Here is a 19,624-nt window from a genome sequence, read left to right on the forward strand (position 1 = left end):
CCAAAGGGGCAGATGCTGTTGCAGGTAGCAGCAGGTCACAGCCAGACAGCAGCCCCTGCTGCCAGACTGCTGTAGTGAGTAGAGGGTGCAGGGTCCACTCTAAGTCAGGGCTGCTGCAGCAGTCCAGCTGGCACAGGGGGCTAGTGTCTCCATATGTCAACTGGCTGGGCCCCTGAAGCTGCTCAGAGCAAGTAACCCTGAGCTTCTCACCAAGGCAGCTTTTTGTACTGCTGAGCCTTCAGCTCTCCCTGGCTGCAGATCCGGGAAGGCAGGATCAGTTTGCCCCAAGTGGCACAACTTGCCTCACACCAAAGTGCATGTCCAAGCACATGTGCTAAGGCACAAATCCCTGGCACAAATTTGTTACACTCCTGTTTGAGCTGCTGTAAGTGCACATGCCTACATGTGGGGACGCGCCCCATGAGTCCAGATGACTAAGGGGAGAAACACAGCTTTTGCTTAAATGGATCATTTACCTTACCATTGAAAACATTCTAAAATACACTTATATCATCTTTTTTTCTTCCTACGATACTCTTTAAGTCTATCTGTAACTCAGATGATACTGCTTATTATGAAAGTGACTCTTTTAGCAACAGATATTAAAATGCATGTAGTATTTCATATAGCATTGAAGTCTGAAAGTTAGATCACTGCATAAATGTACATTGATTGGACCCTCCTAATCCACCACTTGGCAGGCTTGGAACAACTGAAATAAAAGAAGAGATTAATGAATAAGAAACTGATTATATATAAATTAGTGATGGATGCAAATGGAGCTGGATTCTGATAATCATCTGACTTCGGTCCCAGCTACTAGCCTCCATCAGCAGTTCTTTAGAAAAGGTCACTGAGAAGAAGGGAAAAAATGAAACTGGGACAACCAAGAAAAGCAGAGACAGAGTATGTGACTGAAATAATAACACTCAAAGAGGCACAGTAATTACGTAATTGTTGGTTGGAATAGAGGTAGATATGCCTCATTGCATATTCGCCTGTGTTCTAACAGGCAAAAGTTTTATATTAAAAAAAAAACAAAACCCCACACAACTTTTGTCGAAATGAGATACGGCAGTTCACAATTAAGTAGCATAGCAAATCTAGAATAATTTTACAAAGTTATGGTCACTTTTAAAAACAACTCCATGTAGTTTATCAGTAATAAGTGCTACAGCTAAGATTAAATAACAAAACTCCAAAAAAACTCACACTTCCAATTAAAGGGAAACAATTTAATCTCAATCCTCCACATTCATCTCATGAGGATTATTATTATTAACACAGCTTTTGCATTGTTCCAGGAAAAAAGCAATGTTGTTTTGCCTTTTGAATCTAAAATGCCCCTTTTTTGACTGTATCGCCACGTGTGTGATAGCTGTTTGCTGTTGCTCAGAAGTAATTCCTAGAAACATTCCTATTTCTTACAGAAAGTTAGGATCACCTGCCCACCATATGTATTTTGTGCAAAACACTGCCACTAAGATCGTTCTCTTTCCCTGTCTGACTACAGCACCTCCCTCTTTGTATTCCCTAGGATATCTCTCTTCATTAGATAGAATTCATTCTTGTTTTCCTTGTTTTCAAGACTCTACATAAGTGTCCTCATGTCTTACTGGGTTGCCCTAATCTACTCTGCTGTCTCACTAAAGCTAGATCCAAAGCACTGTTTGCCTCTTTCCTGTGAGGCAGCTGCCTCCCTCCAAACTGCTTGGCAAGGCCTTTGCTTTCTCCTCCTTCAGATCTTCCATGGAAGGTGAATAATACTTCTGACAATAGATTAGGAAGTTATTTTCTTGGTAGCAGCATGCAAGTTTTCCTTCCCTGTAGTACATTTTATGTTGTACAATAGTCAGACTGGTATCATTAAATATGTACTGAGAAATATAATTCTCTGTAGCCTTCTAGGTGTAGAATTTCATCACAACAGCTCAGATGGATTAAGAGTAGTTTACTACTAGCATCTCTCAATTCTGGGGAACTATTGCACACTGTCTGTTAGAGAAGACTGAGTTTCAGCAGGCAGTAGCAATCCCTTTAAAAAACAGTTTCAAATGATTCTTTTGTTTTGTCCTTTCAACTCCTGGCAGAGTCTTCTACCTTTCTTTTTAATCTTGCCTTGTTTTATATCAGGGATCAGTAACTCCTGGTATGCATGCCATTTTCCTTGGCACGCCACAGCTGACCCAGACTCTGGGCAGCTTCTGCCAGCAGTTGCCCAGAGCCCAGGCCGGCTGCAGACAACTGTGTGGATCTCTGCAGCCCCAACACCAGTTTGGTGTCTGCAGCAGCTGTGCATGCACCTCTGGGTGCATGACTGGGAAGGGGCCTGGTGCAGTGCAATCTTGGCTTCTCCCCCACCATCCACTCAGAGGCACATGTGCAGCAGCCACCACCGCTGAGCTGGTGCCAGGGCTATGAAGCCCAGCACAGCTGTTTGCACCCTTCCAGCCACCTGCTACAGCTGCTTAAAGTCCTGGCCAGCTGTGGTAGGCAGCCAGGAGGCTACAAACAGCTGCACTGGGCTCTGGAGCCCCAGTGCTGGTTCCGTGGTGACAGCAGGTGCATGCACGGCTTGCAGTGCATGATGGGGAAGGGGCTGGGGCAGTGCAACCCTGGCCCCTCCCCCGCCATCCACCCAGAGACATGCATGCAGCCACTGCCACCAATGAGGATTGGGCCCCTTGCAACTCCCCTATCTCAGAAATAACATAGTGCAGTTATATATTATACATGTAACTATACATGTACATATTTCTATATTAGATATGTTTTCACTCAACAGATGCCTAAAATTGTAAGCATACTACTTACCTCACCAGTTTCCCTTCATGGCATTCTGTTGCTGGGTATGGGATTTGGATGTACTTATGGGGCGCATCTACACATGCAAGCACGTGCGCTTGCAGCAGCTCAAAAAGAAGTGGTGCAAATTTGAGCTGGGACTTTTTGCCTCGGCGCACGTGCTGGGATATGCACCTTGTTGTGGAGCAAATTGTGCCACTTGGCAAAATAACCCTGCCTGGCTCCTCCCAAACCTGTAGCCAGGGGGAGCTAGAGCCTGGGGCCAGTACCTGTGCTGGTCCCAGCAGTATAAAAACCTGTCCTGGCTAACAGCTAACGGCTACTTGCCCTCAGGAGCTTCTGAGGCCCAACCACTTGGTATCTGGGTTCACTAGCCCCTTGTGGCAGCTAGACTGCTGAAGCAGCATCCCAAATTCACTTTTTAAAATACCCCAAAATCCACATTCTTCCACAATAGGAACAAAAGAGAGAGAGAAAGGGGGATTGATCAGAAGGGCAATGTTTTATTGCTATATTTACAATGTTAAAGAAATTTGGAAGCCTACCAGTGTCTCTAGCATCATAATAAAAAAAATCCTAAATATCTATGTTGTAATGTTTGCTTTTGGTTTCCTTATCACATGGTGGGTATGTGATAGGGGAATGTGGGGTTTGCAGGAGGGGATGGGAAGGGGGGTGGGGGGATGCGGGTGAGTGTAGGGGGTTGTCAGTCAGTGTGTGGGTAGGTGTGGGGCAACTGGGTGTGGGGGCTGCTTAGGAGGAGTGGGTCCCCTGCATGAACACCGTGTGCCCCCTGTGGCTGGCGGGGCATGGCAGCACTTGCATTGGCAGGAGCATGGCAGCAGCGGTAAGCAGGGAGCTCCCACAGATGTTGCTGGCACTGTTGGCAGCAGGGGGAGGGGTGGCAAGCACTGACCAGGGGTCGGCAACCACCCACAGACACCACTGGCAGCGACAGCAGTGGCCAGTGGCAATTGCTGACTGCCTGCAGACACCGCTGGCAGCAGTGGGGGGTGGTGGCAAGCAGCGACTGCCCACAGGCGCCTTTTCTGAGGGGGTGCAACGTCACACTCGGGTGCACGTGCACCCCCTACATGTTGCAAATGGTCCCCTGCCCCCTACAGGGCAGACCCCTCTCTCCCCCCCAGCACATAGACTACCCTGCCTGCAGGGTCCCAGGCCCCCTGCAGGGGCTACAGCTCCCCTCCAGCCCCCTACTCGTTCCCCTGCTCTTCTCCAGCCTCTGGAGGCTGGAGATGAGCAAGAGAACAAGCAGGAGGCTACTTCTGGTCCACTTCCAGGTTCGCAGCTGAGCATGCAGGGTCCCCCCTCCCCCCGCGCTCCTGTGAGACGCTCCATCCACCCCAGCATCACAGCGTTCATGAGCCTTGCCTGACACCTTGAGGTATGTAGAAAAAACATTTAAAGCTGTGTCTATGGCCAAATCACTGATTCTCTGAATCAGCATCGAATCTTCAGATTCAGATTTGGTCAAATCAAATCAGGGACAATGATCCAAATCAATTAATTGAATCACTGTCCCCATTTGGGCCAAATCTGAGTTGAATTGGGCCTGCTTCGCACACCCTTAGTAATTAGCTACCAGAACAGGCTCCCAAACAACATAGTAGATTTTCTAAAAGTCAAATTTAAATCAGCCATGGAAAAGTCCAGCAGATATGGTCTCATTCATCCGCAAGTTATTAAGCTTAGGAAAGGGTGCTTGGTGAAACTCTGGCATATATATGCAAGAAGTCACAGTATATTTTCATATTTTATTTTTTACCTTTAAAGTCTAAAAACATATATTATGAAACTTAGGCCATGAGCAGATATACTGTTTGAAGTTCTCCAAAGAGTAAGCGTGCAGATGTTCATGGCTGAAAAAGCACTTCAAAAATGGCTAAAGTGCTTCATTTTTAAATGCTTTCTGAACTGTCTGCACACTCTAGCAGTCTTCTGGCATCCCACAACATTCTGCTCCCTCCGCTCTGTTCCCCCACAGAGAGGTATAGAGGAATGGGGCAGATAGCCAGTGCTTGGCTATCCTTGGCAACCTCCAGAGGCCAAGAGGCATGACTCCTGTTCTCCAGCCTCCTGGCATAAGAGTACTACTGCTACTTGCCTTTGTGGCCATTTTGAAGCATGATGAGAGCTAAGGGAAGAGCTCACTTCTGCATGGTGCTGAAACTCAAGAGTTTGAAGAACTCCAGTATCTGGTGTGCTTTAAATGCATGTCTGTCCCTTCCCTTACTGTTCTACTCTAATTATTTTGTGGGGGAAAAATAACAAATTGGGAGAAACCCAAGAAAAGAAAATGCAGAATCTAAATTACCCTAACAATACCATCCTTTAATTCTCTCTTATAGTGAACAAATACTAAGGTATAGATTGTGGTTGACCTTTTGTTAAAGTTGTCTTGTGAAGAAAGAGCATTATACCTCTTGTCCAGTTCTTGCCGTTTCAGACTGTGCATTCTTCTGAAAGTAGGGCATCCTCTTGTGCTCTGGCTATTTCAGAGTCACTGTGGGGAGTCGGATCTGTAGCCTTATTCCTTTTCACATATTTATTATGATACAACTTTTAACTGACTTTGCAATCTAGATAACTTTTTTTTAATATACCTTTTTTTGGGGTTGTGTGCGATTGGAGAGGTTCTTGTAGATTTGTATGCAGTATATAGAGAATACCTTCATGGAAAAAGAAGCCTACACATACTTTTAAAATTAAAACCCCAAGTATGGGGAATAATTACTTAATTTGGTAAAATGGTTACAGTACATTTACTACTAGTGTATCTTACATTGGCAGATAAGAAAAATGGATCATCAGATGTCACAAGAAGTTTTCTGTCTCTTCTGCACTTCTACAAAAATATCTTTTCCAAACATGTGATGTCCAAAATATTTTATTGTCATGTTTAATTAAAAGAAATTCTTTGTTATCATTAGGTAGCTTCCTGCATTTTTAAAAATGTATAAAGAGAATGATCTCATAGAACTTTGATTTGTTTTTGCTATTAAATTGCAGTGATAAGTATAATTACAGACTTCTAGTATTCACATAACTATGAATTCTTGCAGTAGCTGTTCACTAAGTTATTTCACATTTGTTCATGAACTATGGTTTCCTAAAGCAGTATTTAACTACTTCTAGTTCTGTTCTGAACCAAATAAATGGATAGCCCTGCTTTAGTGGAAATAATTATTTTGGCCCTTCATAATGTATGTAAGAAGTCACTGTGAATGAGGTATCTTGTTTTGTCAGCTCTTGTTTTCATCATAAATATGTTTAGAAACAAGCAATAACTTTTTGTCACTTTTAGATATCAACTTGTGGAAAGGAAATAAAATGGTGAGCGTGTTAGTTCAGGAAACCAAAACAATTAAAATACTGGCAAGAAGACATAAGTTATACTTTTTTAATGGACAAATTAACAAGCTGTTAATAATTTCCCTTTGTTTTATCATGGAAGTCAATGGGTGTTTGCCATTCACTGGACTAGGCTAGGATTTCACTTATATTTTGTTTTCCACTGGGAAACATCCTTGATATGCCTCCTGTGAGTTTTCTTTTAACAAAAATATAAGCTTCCATGTTGATTATCACTGCAATAGAAAACATATGCATAGAAAAGCAATTTCATTAATTCATAGTTTCTTATTGTTCTTTAAAAGATATACCTGTAGTGCATCCCTAGATTTCTACAGAGATTCAGAGATTAAATATATTGTAAAAAACAGCCTATTTCGTTAGTAGTATTTGGCAAACATGCTACCACAGAAATTCCCATTTATAAAAAGACTAATTAAAGAACAAAAAGGTAAATACATTTAATTAAAGAGAGAGAGCTAAAATGTAGTTGTCCTTTATATTTTTAAGTACAACTCTTCATAGTCAGATGCCTTTTTTGCATCCATGTAAACTCCTGGTGTTTGAAATGAATGTCCTATTGTCGATTATTATATGAAAGTTCTGGAAGATCAAACCATATTTTTTTTCTTTGTTGATTTTTAAGATAAAGATTACTGTCCTTCATAGCAAAACAGCTTAGTAGTGCTTATCCAAATTGGTAAATCATCTTGGTGTTTCAAGTAGGCAGTCATTTGTATCTGTAACTGATAGTAGATTATCATTTTGGATTCCATTAATCAAAAGTAACTTTTTGCTTCAGGCAAGTTAAAAAAAATGGGGTGTGTGTGTGTGTGTGTATTTTAGCTAAATGTCATTAGGCCTAGGGCTTCTTTTGGTCTAAGAACTGTCATCACTTTTCATATTCTAATGTAATAGCTGACTAGTCAGTAACATTTAGTGGTTCATTTTCTGCAGAGTTACCTGGGAGTTCTAGTGTTTAACAAATGTCCTAGTGATATGCTAATGCTTATTCAGTATAAATAATCTCAGTATCACTCCATTTGGCCAAATGACATTGTTCATGTACCTGATGTGTGCCCACAAGAGGGTCATATGATACAAAAGTGAGCTTTTGAAGCTTTGGGCCTGTTTCTATGTCTTTATTTTAAAACTCACTTAAATTGTTTGAAAATTTGGTCTAGATTTGCTGTAGCTGACTTGCTGTGTTTTCATATTTGACTGAGGTCTGACCTTTATACTGTAACTAATATTTTTAGAAGCATTCATGTATTTTGGCAACCTCCATTTTTTGTCAAGCACCTTGAGGACTACCTAGTTGCTGAGTACTGTGGCATTCCGAGGTGCTGAGTACTGCAGTTTGCACTGAAGCTAGGTGGGCTGGCTGCTCAGTATGTCAAGAATCAGCCAACCAGTGGGTGCATCTACATGTGCACTTTACTGCAGCATTGACTAATTGGCTCCACAGTAAAATGTCACTGTCTACACAAGTTCTGGTATTAGAGGGCAGTAAATTAATTAACTCCAACTTAAGATATTACTGTCAGGGACACTACTATTTTACGGCGGAATCATTTACTGCACAGAAATGCACGTGTGGACGGTGACCAGGACCACAGGAGTCTAAGCCAGGATGGACCAGCTCTGGTAGGAGGCTCAGAGGGTCAGCCACATGGCTTCACAATTTTGGCACGCTCATGCCCCAGTCAGCCTCTCTGCCACCTGACACTGACACCTGGAGCCTGGGACTGACCCCCCACGAGCTTGCTGTCAGCCCAGGGCTACTCCGCTCCAGCTCAAACTGTAGCAGTCCCTGGCGCACATGTAAATGCTGTGACGAGCAATTTTCTCCAGCTTGAGTTTATCGTGTTGCCTTAATGACACATGTAGATGCACCCAATTAGTTTGAAGTGGGGAAGAAAAAATTAGGTATGCAAACCCAATGGAAATTTCAGTATGTAGTTCTTCACCCATTTATGTATAAAAGTTCAAGATCCAAAAGTAACTATAGATAGAAAAATACAACATTCCCAGTGAATCACAAGGCTGATGTTGGATTGACTTACTTCACTTAATTGTCCTCTGTCATCTACCTAGAACCAGAACATATATAGATTATATAGTTGTTGTGGCTGAAGCTAGTGTCTGCATACTGATCTGATCATGTGCTATTCAAGAATGTGTTAAATTTAACACACAAAGTAGAAAATATATATATATACATTTGTGGGGGGAACTATTATTGATGACAGAGTTTTCAGTTGGGTATGTTAAATAAAAATTATTCTGAAATGGTAATTAAGATGACTTAACAAATATTGTGTAGGTGTTAAGCAATTAGTACACACATAATCATTTATATTACTTACCTGATCCATAGTACAAGTAAAACTGTAATGAAACCTGCATGACCTTAGGTATGCATGTGTTACTCAACAGGTAAGGCTCTGCTCTGTTGTTTAAATAGTATTTTCTTATTTAAAAATGTTTTTATTCTCTTATTTTTTCTTCTTTCCTACCATCTCTGATGATGAAGGATACTCAGAAACCTTTTTTGCAACCTCCCCTGTCTTGCATACTGTCCGTCCAACATTCTATAAGGGTATTGTGATCCTCTTTATCGTTATAAATACAGTAGACACCGTTGAAACGCAAAATCCCATGCAGGGCCTGCAGTGAGGCATTTACAGAGCCTGTGAAATAATGCATGGAGTCATGTAAAATTTGTCCCTGCATTGACAATGCCTCCTTTCCTCTGTTGTCCGATAATGAGAAACCTTTAGAATGTTCTTCACATTTCAGCTATCTGCATTGTACCTCAAGAGATGTAAATGATAATATTTTCTAGGGCTTTGGTAATTTGGTATTATAAAGTATTTGGCAATCTTAGTAATATAGGACGTGCATGATAGAACTCGGAGATATAGTTCTACTTCCTATTTAATAGTGTGGTAACTGCTTAGCATTCAGTGACCATACATGCTAATGCAGTAATGCAGTCGCTAGTTTTCAGTAATGGAAACAATGATAAAGCATCCTTTCTACATATATGGGCCAAATTAGCATAGTTATTTCTGAAATAACATTTGATTATGTGCATATAGTCCCAATTTCATCTTTTGCTTTGTTTTTCTGTTGTGTATTCAGTGCGACCAGTTTATCCAAGGATCAGAAATGTTTCTGCAGCTGCTGCTGAGACCTATGCCAATATCAGTTGGGAGTATGAGGGACCAGATCATGTGAACTTTTATGTTGAATATGGTGTAGCAGGCAGTAAGAAGCCATTTCATTCAATTATTCTGAGTGCTGAGAAAAAATTGTAAAGATTTCAGTAACTGAGCATGATCCTATACTAATCTAGCTTTATTAATGATAGTTTTAAAATAGTTAGAACATTTTTCTTAGTTTGCTCTAGCAGATTGAGTCGTTGTAATTCAAATAATTTTATTATAACAAAAGCCACTGCTCTTGAGGTTACTTGATGCCTAGTTTAAAAATCAGCCTTTGTTCCTTTGTATTATTTTATCAACTGTTGTCAACAAGCGCTCCTAAAACCCTTAATTGCCTAAAACCCTCAATTATGCAGTGATTAGAATATGGCTTAAAACCTGATGTGATATATCTATTAAATTATGTCCTGGGAAAATTGCATTGATAGAGCCTAATTCAATAAAAAGAGTGAAAAAGAACCAAACAATAGATCCTCTTTGTAATATTATGCCTTAAAATAGCAACAGAAAAACAGCAAAATTGTGTATTTGAAACAGCTGACATCTATACTCACTTTTTGCATGTAGTAAAAACAAAAATAAAGCTCTAACATCAACACTTTGTACTTCTATATTAAGATGCAGATGATAAATTAGTAAAGTGGAGATAATTCTCACCTTTCACAACATCTTTTTATATGGTGGGCACTAAAGACAGTATAATTGTCAGGCTGCAGATTAAAAAGATAACATTTCCTCTTCATTTTGCTCATGGTAGAAGTTGAGTTATTGTTAGAAAAATGTCAAACATGGGAAAATATATTCAAAACAACCAGGATATATTTTGATTAGATTTTGAAGTAGATTTTTTCTCAAAAAAAGTAAATATTAAGCCAAAGTGTAGCAGCATAATCAAATTAAGTGAATAAACTTTTTTTCCCCTATAGTCTATAATTGCAAACGCAGTACTGTTTCTTTATAAAATAGATGCAAAACAATATTATATAGTGCAATGGAACAAAAGTATAAACTAGTTGTCATTATTCAGGCAGTTTTTCTTCATGTTGCATGCAGTATAGTATTTGCAATCATTATTTATCTAAAACTATATTACCTTTTAGAAACAGCAGTCATTTTCTTCTACAAATCCAAAATGTAGAAAGTATTCTGTATATAAACTTGGAGTAACAGATAGTAAATTAAAATATTCCAATTTGTCGTTTTCCTAAAATTTTTATAGGCAAAGAAGATTGGAAAAAAGACATTGTAAATGGTTCTCGGAGCTTCTTTGTGTTAAAGGGTTTAACACCAGGAACAGCATATAAAGTCCGGGTTGGTGCTGAGGGTCTGTCTGATTTTATGAGTTCAGAGGATGTATTTGAGACAGGTCCAGGTGAGGCATGCCATACCAGTTCTGTCTCACATTAAGAATTGTGATATGCCAGGTGCTGAAATATTGAATTGCTACTAGCGGGGATATGTTATAGCTAAAACATATTGATCATATCTTTTTCTAAACTAATGCTAAGAACTCTCCCACACATGCCAGCTTATCTACTGTGCAGAGTATGAATGTTTTCATCCTTTAGTTTACTTTGTTTCTGTGCCATTTATTTTGTGAGCCAAATGCTCACTATTCATGCTTCATCTGTGCGCTGTGCCTTTCGGATTAAATATTTTGTTTGCTTCTAGTGGGTTTTTAATTGAATTAGAATGTATGATGCTATAATTGAATAACATAGTGCACTGTAAATACAAGAGAGTACATTTTTTTAAAATGATGTGGATATCAGCAGCTTGATTACCAAAATCTTAATCTAAAACATTTGAGGTATCAGAAGTTTAGGTTTCTGATTTACATTAATAATCCATAAAATGCATAGATAATATGTGCCAATGGAGTGAATGATTGTTAGGACATTTCTAGGTATAAATTCATTTTTTTCATGAAACACTGACATTTTTCTGGAGTTTTTAAACATAACCTATACATTACCATATTTAGAAAAACAATTGCTCTCTTAAATTTTCCATACATATTTTTTCAAAGGAAAATAAGAGCCAGATTTCAGCGCAAGAAAATGTGTAGCATTTACATCTTCAGAAAAGAATGAGTGATGCCTGTTTACTTAACTCAGAAAAAAAGGGCTTTATTAGAAGCATTTTGATGTCATAATGAATGCAGTGCTGCCTCCACAGCATGTTCTTGATAAAAGCCTCGTTTTGTGTGTATTTGCTAGCCACTTCTGCCCATTCCAAGCACTGTAGCCTGCAGATACTTGTTCTGTCAATGTCACTTTGGTCTCACCTGCTATCTAAACGTTATGATGTAAGGAACTAGATTTCCAATATATATACAGTTGTTTGAGCAATGCAAAATAATGATAAACAGAAAATAATTAAAATGATAGTTTGACAACTTTCTGAAATCGTAATGTTTTTGTTTCATTCCGTGTTTATAGTATGTTGGTGGTCATCATGTTATAATGTTGCTATAGGAAAGCTTTAAAAAGTAATTCCCAGCTAACATTTACAGACTCAAAATGGGTTTTTATTAGTCACCTTAAGCCAGGAAAGGATGGTGATGTCAGAAAACAGGCATGCAACTATGCATTGAATGTCAGTAGCCTGCAGGATGTGGAGAAGGAAAATTATACTGCAACTCATTGAAAGAAAGATGGTCATAACTTTCCCAGAAAATACCCAGCCTAACAATAAAATGTCAATAGATCAAATAGTCAAGATGCTTACTGTGTCCCCTTGATTAGGTCAAGTGTATTGACTCTGTTTAGCCTTCCAAGGCTTGAAATATTGTAGACAATGGACCAAGGAAAGCTTTGGTTCACAGCCTTGCTTTCAATTGCCTCATTGCTTCATTCGTACAACAGAATCGTTGCAAAAAGAGTTCTATATCAGTTCGTGAAATCTGTGTCAGTTTTTGAATTCCAGACCAGTGTTGGTGAATATTGAAGATATACAGTGGGATAGAAAACCAAGACACCCATTTAGAATATATTGTTATCATGGAAAAAAAAACCCAAGATAATGAGGCCTCTGCCATAAAATGAATATTTGTTCTAGCAAGCATTCCTATAGAGCATCTTTATATAATATATGATTTTATCTTCTTGAGTATGTCTAGTATAGTGGATTACATTGACTTTCATGTATTAGCAGCTTCTGTGTTCACCAGGAATAAATATATTTTTGCCTAAAGCAGATAATATATCTAAAATAAACAGTGCCCATTTTTAAAGTAATACTGGACTTTAGAAACCCCTTCCTATCAGATATTCTATATATCAAAGAATACAAGAAGCTGCCTAAGTAAGTTTTCATCTTTACTCTGTCATCTCTCTTGCATGTGTCTATGCATGATTGTTTTGTTTCAGACACTCTTCTTCTCACACTGGAATGTTCAATGTGTCTGTGCACCTTGCTACAATACTAGTTAAAAATGTTAATACCTCATTATATATGCATGTTTGCAAAAAGCAATATCACTCTAATCTTAACCCAAAAATTCTTTGGTTGGCTTATGATACTGAAAGTTTACCTTTCTCTTTAAAACAGAATAAATGGGGCTTGTTCTATGTTTATATGTATTAGAAACCTGTAAGGCATTAAACAACTTTCAAAAAAATCAGAATACAGAAGTCCTACCAAAGCCTGTGAGGACTGCAAAATTCAGTTCCATACAACACAAACCAAACTACACACCAAATCACACTCTTGCCCGGTAAAAGCACCAGAAGAGGGTGTAGATGCAAAATCACCCCAGTATTACCAGATGGAATGAGCAGCAGGGCATGTGTCCAGCCTTCATAGTTACTCTTGAGTTAGCAATGAAGATCCTTAGGTATATAGAGCATCACTGTGCCAGAACACAGTGCGCCAGCTCTGTACACCCTAGTTTCTAAATGGAAAGCATTATGGCTGAGGGTGGGCTGGGCAGCTAACCCAAAAAATTATTTTTCCTGACAGTTTGCACATTTTTACTGACAGAGAAAGTTGTTTACTGACATGTTTTTACTTTCAGTAAAAAGTAAAAATTCTTGGGTTGGCAACCCCATGTGACTGCAGCCACAGGGGTCCCCTACTCACCCCATGCCCTGATACGCCCTACTACACCCTGCATCCTGCTGCCCCAGTGTGGCCCCTGCTGTCCTGGCTACCCTTGTCTTGGCACAGACCCTTCCCCATTGCCTCTCCCTTTCCTGGCCTGCAACTCAGCCCTAGTTGCACTGTCCCCTCCTTTGATGCAAGGCTACTGGAGACAGGAGATGAGCATAGAGCCAGTGGCTAGACCTTGTTAGAGAGGGGGAGAGGTCTAGCAGGCTCCACTGAGCTGCAGAGCTCTGACAAAAGCTCCATGCATGCCAGGTATCTCGCTCCCCCTCTAACAGCAGCTGGCACTGCTCTGCTCAGTCTGTCTTTCAGTACAGTTCTAGCTTTTTTCCTGGCATGAAGGTTAAAACTGCAGTGGCTCCCTGTTTTATGGAGGGCAAGATGTTTTTACAGACTTTTATAGACAGGTGCTTTTAGGGTGTTTTTTTATGGGGTGTCCGTCCATAAATTTGCAGATAGTTAGCAACCCTGGGGTAAGGAGTTCTCTTTTGAGAAGATCTGACTTAGTATATCTTAGCATAGTGCTGCCTGAGCCTGCACATTGACTCAGGAATTTCAATGTCACCTTCTACCCCCTGCTGCCAGACATCCGGTGGAGCTGCACCAGCAGCTACCACTACACACCTGGTCTAGGATTTATTTTAAAGTGAGAGAGTGGCAGAGTGGTAATTTCTGTGATGCCTTGGCTCTGCTTCCTAAGAATAGTTGCATATTCCCCATCTCCTGCTTTGGGAGGAGCCACACCAATAAAGCCCCTTTCACAGAAGAAGAGAGAGGATTATGCCATTAGGACCTCACAGAAGCAGAAAGAAGGGAGAGTCATGTGGGAATTTTGAGACATAACCTGGCCCTAATCTACTAAAACAGCCTCTGAGGTCCCACTGATTTCAATAGAAATCCTGGGTAATCCACCTCATTGTAAATGTTTTATATTATGAGATGAGGCAGAAGAATAATTGAGGTGCAAGAATTTAATTCTAATTGAAAATTCCCTAAGATTTCAGCATGGGGGGAGAAACTTCTGTATGAACATCTCCTACTCCTGCCAGCAGGACATCAGGAAGTAGAGAATGGGAGGAAGCAAGGGGCTGAAACCAGATTAATTCACATCCTCCTTTTTCCCTCAGTTGATTTTTCTCCTTTTGGGGAGCTCATTCCTTAATGGAAGCCCTCAAGAATTGCTTGTTGTAACATCAGTCTAAGTTTCCACATGGTAGAATAGGTCATAAACTTCACTGAGCTCACCAGCCTAGATGAATAGGAAATTGGACGTACCACTACCCTTCAGTAAACTTCTTGATATTTTCTCTGTTATTTTCTGAGAGTTCTGAACATCACCTTCTAGCTTGTGTGGTAGTCAGAGATAAAACCAAGGAAGAGCTGACCCAATCATGAACCATTCAGTCTTTCGAAAGTTAAATGCAAAAGCATCACAATCAGAATACATTATATGCTAAGGTTTGGGCTGGAAAAGAAGAGAATGCCTAATAAAACTTTATATGGGGCTCCAATGCTGACTAGTTTAAACTGAATCTGAGGACCTGAAAACCTGCTTGTTCCTTTGTTTCATGCCACCTGGTTTACATTAACTAATGAGGCTTTCCTTTTTAATTTTTTTTTAGAATACAAATGAAAAATGAAAATGTTGGTATAAATGTAATAGACAATTCCATTTTATCAGATGGTCTTGGGAAGGTGGTAGTGGACATGTGTAAGCTATGCATATGTTTCAGAGCTAACTGCAGTGCAGTAACTTCAAATGTTATTCAAAAGTAAGCTTTAAATATATGATCTGGGAAACATGCCACTTTTAAATGCTGAAAATATCAACATGCAATATTACTACCCTGGCTGTCATTATTGCTAACTAACATTCACTGTTACTACATTAATAAAATATATGATTATATGTTATTAATGTGAATAATAACAAAATATGCAGTTAAATACAGCAGTGAATCTAATTTTTTTTTAAATTTATTCTCTAGCCATGGCGAGCCGGCAAGTTGACATTGCTACTCAAGGATGGTTTATCGGTCTAATGTGTGCAGTTGCTCTTCTTATCTTGATTTTGCTGATTGTTTGCTTCATAAGGAGGAACAAAGGCGGCAAATACCCTGGTAGGATATGCTTCAGTGTCAATTAAAATGATTCCAATTGTTTAATTGGTAATGCTTAAAACCCAGATTTCAGTTCTGGAAGATAAAGTAAATCGCTAGTAGTTTAATTTTAATTTTAACTGTATGCAAGGTAAAATTAAGGTTACATACAGGTGCTATGTTTCTACTAGAAAAATTGCTGCTCTACCAGTAGAAATTGCCAGCATACAGGTGTTCATTCAGTTTGTCACAAGGAAATATGCCTTTTTACAAGAAATATCTTGACCTCTGGAAGATCATAGGGAAGTAGGGCTGGAATGAACCTCACAAGGTCATCTAGTCCGGCCCCTTGCTCAAGGTAGGAGCATCTCGCTAAACCATCCCAGCCATCTCACTAAACCATCTGTTCAAGCTGCTCTTGAAAATTTCCAAGAATGGAGATTCTACAATTTCTCTTAATCTCCAACCTCAACCTGAATTTCATCTGCTGCAGCTTGACTCCATTGCTCTTTGTCCTGTCCCCTACAGCCAGAGAAAAACTTATCTCCATCCTCTCTATAATCGCCCTTTAGGTATATGAAGACTTATCAAATTCCCCGCCCCCAGTCTTCACTCCTGCAGACTGAATAACCATAGCTCTTTCAGCCCTTTCTCATAAGTCATGCTTCCCAGGTCTCTAATAATTTTCGTCACACTACTGGACTCACTCCAATCTGTCCATATTTTTTAAGTGTGAGCCCCAAACCTTGACACGGTACTCTAGAGGAGGCCTCATCAGTGCTGAATAGAGTCAGTTCTCTTGATTTGCAAGAGACATACTTGTTCAAACAACCCAATATAATCTTGCTTTTTTGCAACAAGGGCACATTGTTGGCTTATATTCAGTTTATGGTCCACTGTAATCCCCAGAAAACTGCAGTACTGCAGTATAACTAGTCACTCCATAGTCTGTAGTTGTGCATGCAGTTATTCAATCTCAAGTGCAGCATTTGCACTTGTACTTGTTGAATTTTGTTTGATTGATTGCAGTCCATATCTTCAGTCTCTTTAGGTCATTCTGGATCCAGGTCAGCAATTCCACCCAACTTGGTATCATGCACAAATTTCTAAGTGTGCACTCAATCCCATCATGCAAAATATTAATAGAGACATTAAACAATACCAGACCCAGGACAGGTCCCTAAGGAACCCCACTTGATCCCCCCTCCCAGCTACACATTGAGCCATCTCTGACTGCTCGTTGAACACAATGGTATAACCAGTTGTGTGAGCCTTGCACTACTTCCATCTAGTCTGTATTTCCTAAGCTTGTTAATGAGGATGTTATAGGAGACAGTGTTGAAAGTCTTGCTAAAGTCAAGGTATATCACATCCATTGCTCTCCCCCCTCCATAGAGCATGTCACCATATCACAGAAGGAAATCAAGTTTTTCAGGCATGACTTGCTCTTGGTGAATCCATGCTTGCTCTTCCTGATCACCTTGTTCTCCTCTAGGTGCTTCATAGTAGATTCCTTGAGGACCTGTCTCATGATCTTTCCAGGTGTCCAGGCCAGGCTGTCTGAGCTGTGAATTCCTGCACCCTCCTTTTTCCCTTTTTTAAAGATGGGCACTAGATTTACTTTTTTCCAGTCATCCAGGATCTTGCCTGAACTTTGAGTTCTTAAAGAGCCAGATGCTCTGAAATTACCTCAGCTAAATCTTTCAGTATTTTAGGGGTTCATCCCATCCAGTCCTGCTCACTAGAAAGCATCTAGCTTATCCAAGTAACCCCCAACCTGTTCTGCCATTCTAGGCTGTTGACTTCTGCCGTATATTTGCTACCTACCATGCTTGTCATCTGGTAGCTTCCTCTATCTGTGAAAGCTGAAGTAAAAAAAGACATGAAACACTTCAGTCTTCTCTGCACAATCCATAGCTAGGTTGTCTTCTATAGTCAGTAAGGGAACTATGGTTTCTTTGGCCTTCTTCTTACTCTTGACATACTGGTAGAATCCTTTTATATTACTTTTTACACCCCTTACCAGTTTCAACTCAAATCATGCTTTGTCCTTCCTAATTTTCTCCCTGCTTACCCATGTGATACTCTTATACTCTTTTCTAGTGCTATGATCAAGTTTCTATTTTTGTAGGATTCTTTTCTGAGTTTCAACTCATTGAAGAGATTTCTGTCTAGCCAGGTTGGTTTCTTGTTGCAATTTCCATTCTTCTGTTGTAACAGGAGAGTCTGCTCCTGCACCCTTTTGAGGACCTTCTTAAAGTACAGCCAGCTCTCTTGGACTCCTTTTCCCCTCAGACTTGCCTTTTAGGGGGTCCTGCCTACCAGTTCCCTGAGTTTGTTAAAATCAATTTTTCTAAAATTCAGTGTCCTTATTCTGCTGCTGTCCTGCCTTCCTCCCCTTAGGATCTTGACCTTTATCATTTTGTGGTCACTGTCACCCAAGTTGCCTTCCACCTTCACATTCTCAACCAATTCCTTCTTGTTTGTGAACAGTTAATCGAGACGAGCATCCCTCCCCCTTCCCCCCCCCCCCATGTGGCCTCTCTACCATCTGTGTCAGAAACCTATCCGCAACACATTCCAGGAATTGCTAGATTGCTTATGCACTGCTGTGTTTCTCTCCCAGCAGATATCCTGATAATTTAAAGCACCCTGTGAGAACCTGCTCTTGAAATCAGAAAGATTCCATCAGTTGTTTAAAGGCCACATCCACCTCCTACTCCTCCTATAGCAAATGCCCACCATGATATCCCCCATGCTGCTCTCCCCTTGGACCTTTATCAGAGGCATTCAGCAAACCTACCTTCCACTTCATATTGCACTTCAAAACACATATACTTTATATACAGGGCAACACCTTTTCCTTTTCCCCCTGCCTATCCTCCCTGGACAAGCCATACCCATCAATAACTATACTCCAGTAATGTGAACTAGTCCACCATCTCTGTAATCCCAATTACTTCAGAGTTTTTCTTGCAGAATACACACCAGTACACTACACTTCTCTGTGATCAGGAGTTGAGCAGCAATTTTGCCTGTGCAGAGTGAGGGGAAATCCATTCTAGAGAAGGCATAGGGGCATTTCCCCACACTCAACTCCTCGCAACTCCTGCCCCCCAGATCTTTCCCATGATTAGGGGGACACTGTTTTGGACAAGACCTGAACAGTAGTGGCAGCTGAACTCCTTGGTCCTACCTGGAGTAATAGGGAGGATGGGATTGGAATGCTTGCATACTTCCTCTCTTGGAAAGATTTCTACTGTTGCAAATTTCCAATAAATTTGCAGAAATAGAAATTAACACCTGTCCATGGCTTAAGTCCCTTTTGAAGTCTATAGAAAAACTCCTGTTAGCCTTAGTGGGTGCATCCCCACTAGCAGGAATGTGCAGATTGCCTCACGTGGTGTACAGGAGGCTAGGGCCAGCACCTGAGCTGGCCCCAGCAGCCTTACCTGGGATCTTGGGGGCCTTCTGTAGTTGAAGAAATGGCAACCCAAGTATATGGAGCCTGGCCAGCAGCTATAGTGTGGCTCTGGCCAGCCAGGCTCCAGTTTTGGGTGGTGCCCATTGCAGTCAAGTACACCACCTTGCTTTTTTTTTTTTGCTGCACTTTTTTTTAGATACTGAGAGTTACCAGTATCTAAATTTGCCTCCACGCTGCAGTATGGAGAACCCATTCACATGCTCCATATGCATTTTGTGGCAACTCAAAAGCCTTTGAGGTGCTGCAAAGCACATGCACCCATTCATCTGGACACCCACTGAAGCCAAGCTTTTACTCTAGTAATTAAACATATGTACCAGTATTTTATCATTCCTGGGTTCTGGCTGGAACTAGAAGTGTCAAAAGGCTGCTTTTTTTTCTCTTTTAAAGTCCCCTAGCCAAAAGAGAAAGCAGAAATGTTAAGCTTAATGGGAAACCTTGTTCTCATTAGAAATTTCCATTCTATTTGGCAGACTAGAGACCTGGAAAATGAGAGACATGTCCAAATTATTTAATGTGTTTCTGAA

At 40.4% G+C, this 19,624-nt stretch overlaps 1 protein-coding gene across 12 annotated transcripts in view; it reads left to right on the top strand.

Moving 5' to 3' along the window:
* The window catches only part of NRCAM (neuronal cell adhesion molecule), a 241,568-nt gene that overhangs the window by 204,810 nt on the left and 17,134 nt on the right, over positions 1-19,624 (top strand). For 7 of the 12 annotated variants that reach the window (XM_059725993.1, XM_059725994.1, XM_059725995.1 and 4 more), the window contains one exon: positions 15,503-15,634. In XM_059725993.1, the coding sequence (XP_059581976.1) occupies positions 15,503-15,634 (132 nt within the window). Of the gene's footprint in view, positions 1-8,713; positions 8,780-9,324; positions 9,451-10,626; positions 10,780-15,502; positions 15,635-19,624 lie in introns of all 12 variants that reach the window. The other 5 variants (XM_059725991.1, XM_059725992.1, XM_059725999.1 and 2 more) reach the window with 2 other exon arrangements.

Source organism: Alligator mississippiensis, chromosome 4 (assembly GCF_030867095.1).
Source record: "Alligator mississippiensis isolate rAllMis1 chromosome 4, rAllMis1, whole genome shotgun sequence".
Lineage (NCBI taxonomy): Eukaryota > Metazoa > Chordata > Crocodylia > Alligatoridae > Alligator > Alligator mississippiensis.